This window comes from Equus caballus, chromosome 9, assembly GCF_041296265.1.
Source record: "Equus caballus isolate H_3958 breed thoroughbred chromosome 9, TB-T2T, whole genome shotgun sequence".
Classification (NCBI taxonomy): domain Eukaryota; kingdom Metazoa; phylum Chordata; class Mammalia; order Perissodactyla; family Equidae; genus Equus; species Equus caballus.
Window position 1 is genome coordinate 61,869,090 of NC_091692.1, and position 16,117 is coordinate 61,885,206.

General features: G+C 36.6%; 1 protein-coding gene across 15 annotated transcripts in view; it reads right to left on the reverse strand.

Moving 5' to 3' along the window:
- Positions 1-3,437: 3,437 nt before the first annotated feature.
- YWHAZ (tyrosine 3-monooxygenase/tryptophan 5-monooxygenase activation protein zeta) overlaps positions 3,438-16,117 on the reverse strand; it is a 34,423-nt gene continuing 21,743 nt past the window's right edge. For all 15 annotated transcript variants that reach the window (XM_070222447.1, XM_070222444.1, XM_070222443.1 and 12 more), the window contains 4 exons: positions 9,122-9,245; positions 8,430-8,593; positions 8,256-8,351; positions 3,438-5,603 (listed from right to left, as the gene is read on the reverse strand). In XM_070222447.1, the coding sequence (XP_070078548.1) occupies positions 5,544-5,603; positions 8,256-8,351; positions 8,430-8,593; positions 9,122-9,245 (444 nt within the window). In that variant the 3' untranslated portion in view covers positions 3,438-5,543. The remainder of the gene's footprint in view (positions 5,604-8,255; positions 8,352-8,429; positions 8,594-9,121; positions 9,246-16,117) is intronic.

Here is a 16,117-nt window from a genome sequence, read left to right on the forward strand (position 1 = left end):
CCTCTTGACAGAGTAAAAGTTCTAAGTGGTACCTGCCCCCAAACTAAACAAGTCATTAATGTGAAAAACCTGTTGTGATAGGTAACTTTTCTCCTTAATCTCCTTGCTTGGGAAAGATGACCTCCTGAGCAGCTCCACTAACTTTTGTTCTGCAAACTGTAGTTGTTTTAAAAGGAACAGCCTTTTTGGCTCAAAATGTAGTCTTACACACCCTTGTTTTCCCAAATATTATTTGTCCCCTCACTCCGTACAGACTTCAGCAGTGTGGACACCGAATCATTGCTGCTCATGGGAGTTTTACTCAAAATGCGTATTCCTGAGCTCCAACCTGAGAAATTAGAATCCTTGAGAGTAGGTAGTAGGAATAGGCATTTTAAACAAGGTCCCCCCAAGTGATCAAAAGCACTAAAAGTGAAAACCGCAGGACTGTTATTTAGAAAGCAGAACATAACCTATTCTTTCTTCACTCTCACACTTGCAAGTGCATGGAAACTGTCTCAAGTTCTTCTATCTTAATGCCTTTGTATATGCTGTAACCTCCATCTGGATCCCATTCATTCTGCAAGTCTTAACTCATGCATCTTCTCTGAGTAGTCCTTCTTAAACACTCAGAACAGTGTTGGCCCAAACTGACATCCAATAACAAAAACGTGTAAGCAGCTACGGAAAATATTAAGTTTTCAAGTTCTGGGATTGGAAACTAATTTAATACTAACAAATCTTTATGAACATTGGACTAGTTAAGTTTGGACTTTCAGAAACTTCACGGAATGGACTCAACTATGAGGGAAAAAAGTACTTATCAACCATCTGAGTTTCTAGAATCACCTAGGGCTGATATTGTGCTGCCTAACCATGTCCATTCCCCTAACCTGGTTTCTGCATCCAAAGGACACACATGCTTGCTTGCCCAGCATGATGGGCATTCTTATAAATCGAGTAATTACAGTAATAGTAATCCAGGACAAGCGCAGATGTCTTCCAAACAGTGGGCCTATCATCAAGAGTTTTCCTATTCCACTATTTTCAATTTCTGAAATACTTGGGGGTTGACAGTCATATACAAAATAGATTTCAAAGGATCCAGGTAAGCAGCATAATCAGATTTGGATGCACACATTTTTAAAATTAGTTTTCGAGTTTATAAAGCAGATCTACTACTGTGATGGATTCAATACCATTTTGTCATCAGAGAATATGTTTCCTTAGAGGCCTGTTGTGAAGTTGCTAAAAAAAATACCTACATAGACCCAGCAATGTTATTTTTAGGTTGCATCTTTTAAAAGGAGAGGTAGAGTTCACCAATGAGATTGTGGCTGCTGTTAAGTCACAAGATAACAGAAAGGTATTTTATTGATGTAATTTTACATTTAGAAAAGGATCCAAGTCTAGCCATTTTCCAAGTGCCCAGTCTTAGCCACCATCTGACTGTAGATGTTTCAATCCCACTACTGTAAATTACTATATGGTATATGACAAGATATAATAAAGCAATGTGAGACTTCCTGACCTCTCCCTACAGAAATGTGTAAGACTGTGAACATAGTGCCAGTTAGATCCTAACACATCGTAGGTTCTCATGTAGTGACTCGGATGTATTTGCCTCCAAATAAACTGCCAGTCTCCCCTGACGGAGAGGATATAAACCATTTAAATGATGCTGCCACTGCTGGAAAGTCTCCAAAATTCTTAGATCTGCATCCAGAGTCTACGGGAGATTGAGTTCCCAAACTTTTCAATCAAGGTTTCACTCTTAAATCAAGGTCTGACAACCACCTAGAACAGGATATTCCAGTTTGGCTTTTAAAGTATGCTTTGACCATGGTAGGACTGGTATTTTGAGAGACAGAGGGGAAAAAAAACGCTGAGCCTCTATACTCAAGCCACTTGATAACCTTATGCTCCACCCACATTCCTGACTTCCCAACTCCCTTTCTTTTGCTGAGGAAGATTCCCCGAGACAATATCTGTGCCAATCTTAATCTGTTTTGTATGTGCATCATCACCACAGCATGGCCGCTAACAGGTGGTGTAGGTCAGCACGGGGGAACCAAACCCAGGCTGCTGAACTTAACCACTAGGTGATAAGGCCACCTCCACATTCCTATGATCTTTATAGCACAAACAAGTAACAGAACTATTAAGTGGAAAAACCAGGACCATAGGCCAGAGCTGCAGCAAAGTCCATCCTTTTAACTGATCACACTATTCCACTCTCAAAGGACAATCCCAAAGACATTATCCATCGCTTACTGATAGAACACATTCTGATAAAGGCGTCATTGTACAAACATCAGAAGCGTGTACTGAAGGGGAACAAAATTTGCCACCCCAGAATTTCTCTCTTTAAAGTGAGGATTTTAAGCTGACTGAGAAACAAAGGACTCAAAAGTTTTTGTTACCTCCCCCTTCACCGCACAAAATAGAACCCGTCTCAGGAAGCAAGCTATCACTTTAGCATGACATAACTAGATGGTAGAAGAGGATCCTAGAAAAGCCTGTTGGGCTACCCCACGTTTTTGTTTGCGTGGCCAAACATTTGGTCTTTTCACCCACCTGTGAATTGCCTTACTTCCAAGTCCCTGACTCTCCCACCCCAACATCTTCTGTCTTTAGCTGATGGTATTTAAGGTGAGGGCTTCAGCTCTTTTGGTGAATTACTCAGTTTTCCTGGGTTTCTCTCATGTATATAATTAAGCTTGTTTTCCTCCTATGAACCTCTCATGTCAATTTAATTCTCAGACCAGCCAGAACCTAGAAGCACAGAAAAAAAACTACTTCTTCTCCTACAGTATTTACACAAACCTAGATGGTAGAGCCTAATACACACCTAGGCAATATACTAATCTGATGGGACCACCATCATATATGTGGGCTGCTGTTGCCCAAAATGTTACGCAGCGCATGACTGTATATATGTATTTTTTAACAATTCCAATAATACACCCAAAAATACATTGTTGGATTCTTCAAACACCTGGAACTATCATGGCATACTGACAAAAACAGACATGAAGCCTGGATTTGGGGAGAATTAAATAAGTTATGAAAAAATTTATTACTCAAATTTCAAGGCAAAAAAATCTCAGGTTGTAATCTTCTTTCATCTATTGGGCACTACTACGCAGAAACAGATTAACAACTAATAATAAGTATTACCACAATTTACTTCAGAATCAAACTAGTTTAGTAGATGACCAATGCACATTAAATAGGCAAATATGACAGGCTTTAGATTTTCTTTATAATTTACTTGAATGAGATCAGTCTCCTCAGTCTAGATGAATTTTTCTTAGCTATAAAATGATTATTTCATGTCCTTGGCCTAGGGGTCAGGAGAAACCAATAGAAAAAGAGCGAGCAGTGAGTGAAGTGTATTATTATGTTGTCCCAAATGCATAAGAGATCTTTTCTCCTTGAAAGAAAGACCCCAAGGCCTCCATTGCACTTTTATTTGAATGTAATATTTGGGACAATTGTCCCAAAGGGCTAGTATTTCTCAATTTAATCTGAGGTCATAATAAAACAATCAACAAAACAGTATTTGGGATTTCAATTTCTCACCCTTATCATCAAGACTCACTGCCTCCCATCATCAATATTTATTGAGCATTTACAGTGTACTAGGCACAATAGAACATACAGAAAACATTGTCCCTGCTCTTGAGGAGCTTACATTCTAAAAGAAAAAAAAATACACCTTTTAAAAAACGGTATTTTTGTTTGGTGTTTTCTGCAAGGTACTGAGGAAATAGTCTGTAGGGTGAGCTTTGGGTATAACTTAGCCCCATCATTATTTAAAGACGACAGGAAAAGGAAGGATTTTAAAGGCTGACAATGACAAGACCATTCAGGATAGGTAGGGTTTACAGGGAAATAAACACAATCTCATCAACTAAGGAGAGATTTGTTGCAGTAAGTAGGATGAGGGGAATAGTTTATGGGATGCAAGCAAAGGAGGCAGGGTATCCTTAGACATTGAGTGGAGCCAGAAAGATCATGCGGCCCTTTTCCCAAGTACACGGCCACCAAGAAGAAATGGTTGGTGACAAGACAGAAGGCTAAAAAAGGTAATCCTGTGCACCTGACACATAGAATAAAGGATTAAAATTGAAGACGGGGTATAAGAGTATCAAGAAATTCTTAAAAACAAAAGTGATTTGGAAGCACAAAACTTACAGTTAATGCTACCCAATGTCATGATGGGTCAAGAACATTGTGGCTGCCTAAGTTAGAAAATGCCATATACCAAAATTTTAAATGGAACAATTACTTTTCTCCAATCAATCCCCCCTGCCTCTGAAAGAAAAAACAACTAAAACTTTTATTTCAGGGGGAGGAGGGAGTATGGGACATGGTTGGGAACAGTAGTTCTATTAGTAGTATTTTGTTGTTATGATAAACTTCGTATTTAAACTTGGTAAAAGCCCATTAGCTGCCAAGAGGGAATAGGAATAAATTTCCCAAAATGTACAATTTCCTTTAGAGAAGCTTCAGAACCAAAAGATTAATTTACATGAAAAGCTGTAGAGAAAGTAGTTGAAAAGTCCATTCATAAAACTTTTATTCCACTTACATGAACTTAATACACGTGTTCTTAACAATTATGCTTGGATTGTTCATGAAAATTTCATAAGACATTAAACAAAGCTAGCCATCATCTCAAGTTATTTCCCTGTTAACTATTTTTACAGCACATGCATGTTAGGCAAGTATCAAAAAAAAAAAAATCACAAAAGCAAAAAAAACTAAAAAAAGTTAAATACATGGGTTTTTTGTTTTACTGTTGTGCTCGATATACATGAAGTAATGGATATCAAGCAATTCATTTTTACTGCATCTTTACTTGTACATTTGTTCTTAGGTTGCCTAAAACATTTAAATACAAATAAAATGAGTGTAGCAAAAATAATGAAAGCAAACAGCAGGTAACTTTACAAATAATGGAATGTGAACCGTTTCTGCCCTTATCCAGAGTAAATTGGGTCACGATTAAAGGAACACTTCTGCAGCTGTAGCCAAAAGTGTGCACACTGAGACTGAGTATTCCATAGATATACATGGTTCAACATGTAATATCCACGGGATATCCATTTCTACTACAGCCTTGTAAGTCCTCCAAACCTTAAAGTACCCACAATAACTACACCTGTGACTGGAACCAATTATCCCTTTTATTCCCCACCACAAAAACCAATATGCAGGCAGTTTTCTTTGCTTAGACATGGAAGCAGTTTTAACACTGGCCCTTGTGAAGCCACAATGTACCAAAAGTACTACGCCAAACATTTATAACTTGTATAAAAATTCCACATCCCCATATTGGCCACCTCAAGATGAAAACAGATAACTCCCTAAATGTTAACTGGCTCTACTCCCCTAATATTAAACATAAAAACCACATGGGAAATATAGAAATTCAAATAGAAGTAACATAAACCTGTCATAAATCGTAAACAAAAAACTATTTGTGGGACAGCATGGATGACAAATGGTCTACTGTGTAAATTTTAGAATGAGGCAGACAAAAGTTGGAAGGCCGGTTAATTTTCCCCTCCTTCTCCTGCTTCAGCTTCGTCTCCTTGGGTATCTGATGTCCACAACTGGTAAAAGAAGGAAAGATGTCTCAGTTTGAAACAAAGTCTTAATACACATGCCAAGGTACCAGAATGTAACCATGGTTTTTGCTGAAAGGCTTTCTTAAAGAAGTTGCAGCCCTGAGGACAGCTTCAAGATGCAAAACATCTCAATACATTTACCTTCTCCCTAATCATTTTGTAAGCATGGTAAATACAGTACGTAACGGAGTTATCTTCAAATAAAGTCAGATATAGGATATTCTTGGTTATTCATAGACAGTAAAGAGAAAGTAGAAGAAATCATATAAGTGCTACAAAATACTAAGCATCAATAGCTATCAGAGTATCAGACTGTCCTGTACAGCCCCAATAAGGGATGGATGTATAAGTTTAGTGTAACTAAACCAGAATCATCTAACTTGGGCCATGCTCAAAGAGCTCAGGTTGACCACTTTCCCCTGGTAGAACTTATAAACTGACTCCCACCACCAAAGAGAATCCTAGATTCCATGAAATTCAAGAACTAGGATCAAGTCTGAACTAAAATACAAATTTAGCTTTTCTAACATTTTTAACTTAGAAAAACATTCCTTTGTGAATTTGTATGATTCAAAATAGTTGAACTCACAAAATAGTATGGTCAGAACCCTATCTAAGAGGCAAAATTTGATTGTCTCATAGTGGTAGGATTATGGATTATTAATTTTTTTCATTAATGCTAGTTTTTAGCAAGTTAAAAGATCTAAAACTTACTTCAGCTGCTTCAAACATTAACATAAGTTTTACCACTCTACAATGATTTTTAGAGGTAATTATAAAAGGATCAACAAAACAATCTTAAATTTTATATTGCTTATACACTGAAAAATGAAGTGGGGAAAAAAATCTCAGTAATTTTTTTTTCTCCCCCCAAATCACCCCTTAATTTTATTTATTTATTAATCACATATACCTCTGGCCTGGAAAGGAGACTTTACAGTTAGCCTGTGCCCTCCTGTTAAACAGGGAGTTTTGTAAGTTAAGATTAAACTGTCTTCTAACATCTCTTTCCAGTTCTAGCCTTCAAAAATTCTTGAATTTTCCATACAAACATGAAAAAATTTGATACAAGATATTTTTCTTCCTAGGGTTATGTGTTGACAAGATTGGAAATCCAGATCTACACTCAAATACTAGGTAGTTTTAGCAAAATTTCTTTGACAGACAAATGATCCAATCAATCTATAATGGTGACCAGTGATATACCAAGGCTTAAAGACACATACTAAATAGTGACAGAATCAGAATCCTAACCTTGGTTTTCTTCTTACTCAGTTGTTGCATATGTTCTTCATGCTACACTGATACCAAAATCAGCTGGGAGTATATATTTCACATCAGGGCCTCTCAAAAAGTGATGTCAATGCAACAGAGTAACTAGGTCTCAGATTCTACCTTTTAGAATAACAACTACTTCATAACTTCAAACCAGAAAGCTATGAAAAATTCTTAAAATTAAAATTAGCTAACAGATTGAAGTGCTTCTTTCATTTGATATAAATAAAGATTCATCAAGAAACTATAGTTCACTCTCTTGACTAAAATAAAAATCTCACAACATTCCCCCCAATTACACTTTCTAAAATAATTTTAAGTTTACTTAGTAATAAACAAGTACATGATACTGCTCGAAAAACTCTTTGCTGAGAATTTTCAACACTAGAATGTAGAACTGGTTCAGAAAATTGGCAGTGGACTAGAATAAAGCTGAAAGAAGCGAAATGTATAAAATGATGATATACAGTCCCCAAGAGAAATACCCCTAAAGCTAACAAACCAGTAGCACTAGCTATGATCTTCATTCCTGGCTCTTTACCCGACACACAGCAGATACTTGATAATTTTTTCACCTCAACTTCAAAACTTCTAATTTAATATTTATCTGAAGGAGAAGAATGAAAAACCTATGGGACCAAAGAGATATATCAACCAACTGCAATGTCAAGACTTTATTTGGATCCCTCAATTCAAATTAAAAAGCTGTTTTAAAAAAACACAAAAAGAGACAATGGGAATTTGAACACTATTTAGATACTTAACATTATTAAAGCATTACTATTCACTTTTTTGGTGTGATATTGGCATTGAGGTTCTTTTTTCAGTCTGGAGTAAACCAAGAAAGACAATCATGACCTTCTACAATCACTTTTTTCACTAAGACCAAGCAAAATAGATTTCCATTTGGATTCTGTAAAGTATCTGAAATTTTGCAACTGAAGTGATCAACACACTGCCATAGCTGTATAAGTACAGAAGCAACTTTATGGTCAAGAAAACCATTTTTAATGGAATTTAAACATAAAGAGAACTTCAGTACTCTTCTACAACTGAAATGGAAAAATTGGAATCACCCAGATTGAGGTGGAGAATAAAATAGCCTGTATGATTAACAGTTCAAAACCAGATTACAAAATTATTTTAAAAACTAAATTTCAACAACAGATACATAACTAATGAAAGTGTACATTTTTAGTCCTTGGTCTAATATCTCAGTTTCCATAGGGTGGTTTTCTTTATAGTTTTAATAGCAGATAAGATCTTCTATTTAATAAGAGAGACTAGGAATATTCCTTCTAGTAACCTGTAACAAAATCTCTTCAACCACATTAACCATTAACGATACTGTTATGTACTTACTGTCAAGTTGTCTCTCAGTAATTGCATTATTAGCGTGCTGTCTTTGTATGACTCTTCACTTAATGTATCAAGTTCAGCAATGGCTTCATCAAAAGCCTATGATTAAAAAAAGTATATTTCAGTGCTCAAATAATAAGAAGTACTAAATTTACACATATCAGGTAAAATACATACTGTCTTTGCAAGAGAACAGGCTTTCTCCGGGGAGTTCAGAATCTCATAATAGAACACAGAGAAGTTAAGGGCCAGACCCAATCTGATAGGATGTGTTGGTTGCATTTCCTTTTTGCTGATTTCAAAAGCTTCTTGGTATGCTTGTTGTGACTGATCCACAATCCCTGGATAATAAAACACACGAAAAGGTACTGATAAAGTTTACATTTCATCTTCACCCCTCAGACCAAACTTTTGATATCCAATGATATCCTCTAAAATGTTAAGCTGTAGCAACCTTAGAACACGGCTCTTAAAAAGAAAAAAAAAAAGGCTTCTCCTAGAATACCACTCTAGCCATTGGTCAATGTCAAGATAAAAACAACTCCGTACTTATCTCAGCACTATTATATTTTTAATGATTAGTTGGCACTGCTCTACAGTTATGCTGTGACGACTGTTTCTTAACATTGTGAGGAAACATTCCTATGCACAAAACTGGCTTTTCAGCAAGGCTATATTTTAGAATACCAACATTAGGCAATAAATAGTCTAGGACTAAAAAAAAGAAAAAAAGTATATTACTGCTCTTTATTTAGTGCTCTAAGCAATTAAAAAACAACAAAAAAGTTGCTTACACTTCAGAAATAGACTACTTCCATACTATCTTATTTTATAGAAGTTCAACAAACAGGTCGAAAAACACAGCATACCTTTCTTGTCATCACCAGCAGCAACCTCAGCCAAGTAACGATAGTAGTCTCCCTTCATTTTCAAATAGAAGACTTTGCTCTCCGCTTGTGAAGCATTGGGGATCAAGAACTTTTCCAAAAGAGACTTGGGAAGAAAAGAAAAAGTCATAATAAGAATAAGATATTTACAAAAGTGAAAGAATCTGCATTTAAGAATATACTATAGCCTAAGCTATAAAATTTTAATACCCAGTTGTTGCTAATAACAACAATTTTTGAATGCAGTAGGCTCATGAATTTGTGGTTTGGAAGTAGAATGCCTTGGACAGCAATACTCAAAATGTGAAGTTAGTGTTCAGTTTACTATTTAATTATTTATACCTTTGATTGTTGGCCTCCCCCCCCACTGCGATTTATTTACATGCTCATAAAGACTGCACGTTTCAATGAATATGAAAGCATGATAGCTCATAACATTTTCAAACAAGATGGCAAACTCTCCATTTTCAAGGCAGTCATGACATTAGAATGGAAAGAATGAGAGACAAACCTTTTGGGACTCTGGAGGAATAAGACTTAAGCAGAAACCAATAGTGTAAAAGACACTACCAGAGTCCATGACACAGGAAGCAGAACAAAATTAACTTCATTTATAAGAACGCAATTCAAGTATTAATAGCTCACAACAGGTAAAAATCTGTTCGAAGTAAAAGTTTTACTTTTCCTAACTAAATCCTAAGTGGTAGGATTATCAGAATTATAGATCTGAAGAATAAACCTTTAATTTCATTACAGCGATTTTTAGTTAATAAGATACATGTTTACAGATCACCCTAGACAGAAAATAAAACTTCACCAAATATAACTTTGTGTAAAACTATAATAATCTAAACTAATTTAAATCCTAATGTGCTAATAATAATATTCTACAAGTGACAAAGAGAAAAGGAAAATCATATTAGGGGCAGAAGGCACAACAAACTAGTCTTTTTTTCTTTTAAGGCGGAGAAATAATTAGGCAAATGTTAAAAAACCCCAAATGCTCACCACTTCTATTTCCTCCTACTAAATATACTCTAGGTATCAAGGTGAAAGTTAATTTTCAACTGGGCTTAACTCCAAACAAGTCAATTTTTATATGGAAAAAGGTATTTAATTCTTGGTTTTTATTCTTCTGGCATTCACTAAATAGTTTTAGTCTACACAGCACCTACCTACATGCAAAATAGTTTGAAAAAATGTTGTAAAATAACTCTTTGTTATGCCTACTTCATTACTATTTTCAATGATGGAGGGAGGGGTGGATAAGCTTTTAACCCAGCTTCTCTCCCCTTTCCACACTTACGTTACAGATACACAGATGAAGTGGGTGGTGGCCAAGGTGGCAAAGCTGCACTGCATTACAGGAAGGGGTTGGAGGTGAGACAAGTCAACCTGACATGATGCTTCCTGTGATTATTAATCAATATTTGAAACTACCGGCCTGAGATCAGAAGAGCACTTTGGTTGGGATAACAAAATCTTTATTATACCACACCCATACCTTCATATTCAAGGATGCATTAGCTGCAAAAGTGTATTATCCTTTGAACACCATGCTCTTTGGGGCATAAATACTCTTTGAACGCTATGGCTGCTCTTTGAGAATCTGCCTCAAACAGAAGATAGTTCCATTTAATATAGTAAGTGGGTTTTTTTCCATTTAAACAAATGACCAGGTCTTTTCAAGTTTTATCTTAATACAAAATGCATTATTCATTCATTCATCTCTGGGAGATTGTTTGGCATAGTGGCTTTGGAATCAGTCTAGGTTTAAAACTGTGGCACTCCACGGTTTTAAGGGTAAATTCTATTTCTGATTGGCTAGGCTAAAGGTTAAAACTATAAATTCTAACAAAAGAAAGTGTAATGTGATTAACCAGAATTCACAAATAACTTCAAATTAAACAGTGGAAGAAAATATATAAATTTAAAGAAAGCTCCATATACAATTCAATTGTGAACTGCTCTCTGGCTCATTTACATATTATTTAAGATTACACTAAGAATACTTTCAAATAAAAGAAGTGACAATAACTAAGCCCAGCCATGAAATGAACTCTCTATCTAGGCATTCCTGTTTTACATTTCACTGTTTCAACATATTTCTTCCACTTATTCTCCAAATACTTATATACCACTGTGCTAGGCACTGAGAATATAATGGTGAGCAAGACAGTCTCTAAGTTTGCGGGTAAGTGGTCTAGCAAGGAAGACAACTGAAACTAAGAATAACACTGCCTGGTCGCATCCTTCACTTTTCAGTGACTTTATCTAACCCTCTCTATACATGTAGAGATGAAGGCCACAAACATGTGCAGTTAGTTGAGGGTGAATCACTTAACATGTAAAACTTTCAAGTATACATCAGAAAACTTGAAGAAGTTATTTAGGCAAGGCGTCAATAAATGTTATGAGAAAACAGTAACTCATCTTTATTTTGGTAGCCTTAAAAATGTTGTTTTACACTGAGTAACGCATACACACAATTTTTTTTTTTTTTGGTGAGGAAGATTAGTCTCCAGCTAAGACGTGTTGCCAATCCTCCTCTTTTTGCATGAGGAAGATTGGTCTCAAGCCAACAGTCATATCAATCCTCCTCTATTTTGTATGTGGGTCACCGCCACAGCATGGCTTGACCAGTGGTGTAGGGCCATGCCTGGGATCCAAACCGGTGAACACAGGCAGCTGAAGTGGAGTGTGATGAACCTAACCACTACGCCACTGGGCTGGCCTCATATTGAGAATTTCTAAGACAGCAGTTAAGCACCTCTTCCCCCAAAGTGAAGTGAATTAGCAATAACACCTCATTAAAACAACAAAAACAACTTTAAAGCTGCTAACTAGAACCTACAAAGTAACAGGAAGGTGAAATAACAGTAGTCAGCCTGCTTACTGGCCTAATGATAGGCCAAAGGGACCAAGCATCGACAGTGGCAAATGTTTCTGGTGAAATGCTGACTTTAAGTTGAGAAAGCAAACTCATCAAACTGCACATATTAAATACGTGCAGTTCATTGTACACCAACCATACCTCAATAAAGCTGTTAAAAATAAAAGAATTTGTGGGGCCAGCCTGGTGGCATAGTGGTTAGTTCGTGTGCTCCACTTTGGTGGCCTGGGGTTCACAGGTTTGGATCCCTGGTGTGGACCTACACACCGCTTATAAAGTCATGCTATAGTGCCAAGCACAGCATGGCAGCATCCCACATACAAAATAGAGGAAGACTGGCACAGATGTTAGCTCAGGGCCAATCTTCCTTATACAAAAAAAAAGGTGAGAAAGGATAAATGGCATACTTTTATCTATCAAATCTTCCAATGACATGATGCTAAGAACCATTTAGATTTAAGAAACAAAAAGCAAGACAGACTGGATTAAAGATTAAATTTAAAGAGGCTAACACTTTCATTTAAAAAGCTAACTATGAAAGAATATAATTGTGGTAGACTGTCTCCAAAGATGGCCTCCACCAGTTCCCCTACCTTCCCTCTTCATGTATGCCATTTCCCCTCCTGTCAAGAGGTGGAATTTATTTCCTTTCTCTGGAGTCCAGACTAACTTTGTTGACTTGCTTTGACCAAAAGAATGTGATGCTCTTCCAGTTCTGGGCCTAACCCTGAGGAGGACTGGCAGGTTCCTCTTTTGCTCTCTTGGAGTCCTGAGCCAGCCTGTAAAAAGTCAAACTACCCTGAACAGAAAGGCCAAGCCACCCCCAGTCAAGGGACATGTTAAAGTGAGCCACTTGGATATTTTAGCCCCAGCTAAAGGCAGCAATGAGTGACCCCAGCCAATACCATGAGAAGAACTGCCCAATGGAGTCCAGGCAAGCCACAGAATCACCAGAATAAATCACTGTTTTACGTCACTGAGTTTTGATTGGTTTGTTATGCAGCAATAAACTGAGGAAAATAATCATTAACATTCACATGACATTTTTGACACTTAAATTAAGTACTTTATATGGATTATTCAATTTAATCTTCCCACAACCCTAAGGTACAAACTACAATTATCTCCAAGACAATGGGGCCCAGCAATGTAACGTAATGTGCTCAAAACCACAGGTAACTTGTTAAGGTACAACTCCAACTAGGCAATCTGACCTGTACTGCTAACATTATGCTACATTTTCTCTACCTCAATACGGTGACATGCCTACTAAAAAGGATAATTTGATTCCAAAATATTAATACAACTAGGAATCAAAGCTAAGGAAAGTACTTTAGTTCTACATTGTGCTGATGAGACCAAGTCTAGAGTCTATTAGTTTCTTTAAAAATTTATCAAGGGTGTGGCTGGTGCAGTGGTTAAGTGCACACGTTCCACTTTGGCGGCCCGGGGTTCACCGGTTCAGATCCCAGGTGTCGACATGGCACTGCTCATCAAGCCCTGAGGCGGCGTCCCACATAACACAACTAAAAGGACCTGCAACTGCAACATGCAACTGTGTATTGGGGAGCTTTGGGGGAAACGAGGAGGAAAGAACAACAACAAAAAAAGAAGACTGGCAACAGATGTTGGCTCAGGTGCCAACCTTTATAAGAAAAATATATCAAGACCAGCATTAACAAACTGAAGAGTGTCCCAGAAAGCAAGCAAACAATGGTGAGGAAACTAGAAACTGTCACGAGGATTGAAAGAATATGACACGAATGGCTCCGGAAGACAAGAGTAGTTAAATTTAGCAAGAGGTAGATTTCTGCTCAATGAGAAAATTTATGAGCAGTCCAAACTTGCAATAGGCCACGTAGTCAGACAGTGAGTTCCACTCTTTTTGGAGAGATTTTAAGGAGAAATGAGAGGATCACTTTAAAATTTTGTACAGAAGATTCATAAATCAAATGTGGTCTCATTCAACTCTAATGTAAGATATGAAAGAGAGAGTCTGTTGAATTAAGTTAATTGTAACACGAAAGAGGTGATGAAGTATGTTAATTTATCAAATTGACCAAACAGAAATGAAAGCTCAATTTTCCAGACGTGGAAGCCAGAGGAAACAGGCAAATGTAGGGAGAAGACCAAAATTAAAAGAACAAAGGAAGAAAAAAAAAAAAAGGAAGTAGCACTTATCAGAAAATAACAGTGATAAGGAAAAAAATTACAGGCAAGCAAAACAGAAAATGGAAGGAAAGAAAGGATGAATAGCTATTTCAAACTATCCAGAGACTTTCCTGCTAAATATACAATGCAATCTCCTAAATTTCATTCATCAACAGTATTACAATGAAAAGTGATGACAACTCTAGGACACTGTAAGAATCTGAATTTAAAAGGAGAGGCATTAAACAAGGAAAAAAGTAGATGAGGTATCACCACTTCAACTATAAAAGGAAGGTTAAGCTGACTACTGATATACTTTCTGCTTTTAAAATTCTTCATGTAACAAAATATACTAACTTTCTAATCCAAATAGAATTTATAATAGAAAAGGATTTTCAGGTCAAACACAAAACTTAAGAACATCTTACACTCAAGCACTAAACTGAGGCTACAATGTTAATCCATATGAATTTTGGTGAAATATTCAGAAATTCACAGTATTTCCTCAAGCAATTAAGCTGAAGTAGAGTTAATACATATTCTGACTTTACTCACTAGTCATCCTAATGTTAAGTGGGACAGGAAGCAGCAAGTTGCCACCAGAAGCCTATATCCAATACCTCTTCGTAAATGGTTCATAATCCAGAGATAAATAAATGATATGGTTCTGAACCTTAATCTAATCAATGGGTAAAATATGTAGAGCTTTAGATGTTAGAGATAAAAGATTTTTCTCTCTCTACAGCATCATGGTACAATTAACCACTTAGGTTATGAAAACACAAGATATATTGGGTCAAATAATGATTTCCCCCCAAACCAGCCAATTTAGCCAGGGCAGAATACATTAACAATCATATCTAACATGTGCCTTGATCCAAAGATGGTGTTCATAACATCAATGCTTTGACTTTGAAGTGTATTAAAATGAAGGAACTATATAAACTGACAGGTCATCTACTCCTGACTGCCCTTCCTGGAGTAGGCTCAACCTGCCACCACTAATAGGAATTTAGAATTTAAATAAACATTCAATCCTGCCTGTGGTCAAGTATTTCTAATACAGTAAAACATCAAAACTTTAGGTAACAATTAGACTAGAAACCACCTAAAAACACCCAAACTGCTGCCTCAGCTACTGCAAGACCCTAATCTCTGGGCATTCAAGCATTTCCTGGAGCAACAGCTTGGTGTGACACCAGAGTATAAACTCTCAAATCAGGCAGACTTTGAACCCCACTCTCATCACTAATTTAGAGATCCCAGGCAAATTAATCTCTCAGAGCCTTAATTTTCTCATTTATAAAATGACAAATGAAAATCTGCTTATAAAATAATTAAAATGAAAATCTACTTCAAAAGGCTGCTATGAGGTCCACGTGAGAGTACAAACAGGAAAGCACCAATCACAGCTCCTGAAACAGTGCAGGCACTCCAACTCAGATGTAAATACAAGATATGGGGATCTCAACACTCAAAAATCTGCTTTAGTGTTCTTGTACTCTCAACTTTAGTACTTTTCGTTGGGTTCAGTAATCTAAGATTTGTGTAACTAGTAAGAGTGGTGAAATAACGTACAAAAAGCTTTCATTTAAAAACATAGGATTAAGTCATATCAAAGGACAAAACATAAAAGAAAAACATTTTCCTTTAGTACCTATTCTTTTTACAGCAGACTTGCAAAGGGGACAAACTATGGAGACAGACTGCCTACTGCCTAAGTTCAAATCCCAGTTCACTGCTTACTGACTGTGTCACTTTACAAATTCTGAAATCTCCCTGGGACTCAGAGGTTTCTCATCTGTAAAAGGGAGATGGTAGCAGCAGATATAATACACAAGGTTGTTGTGAGGATTAAATGAGTTAATATACACAGAGCATTTAGAACAGAACAAGAAACCTTATCCTTTTGAAGGGTAAAACAGTTTAAGCTG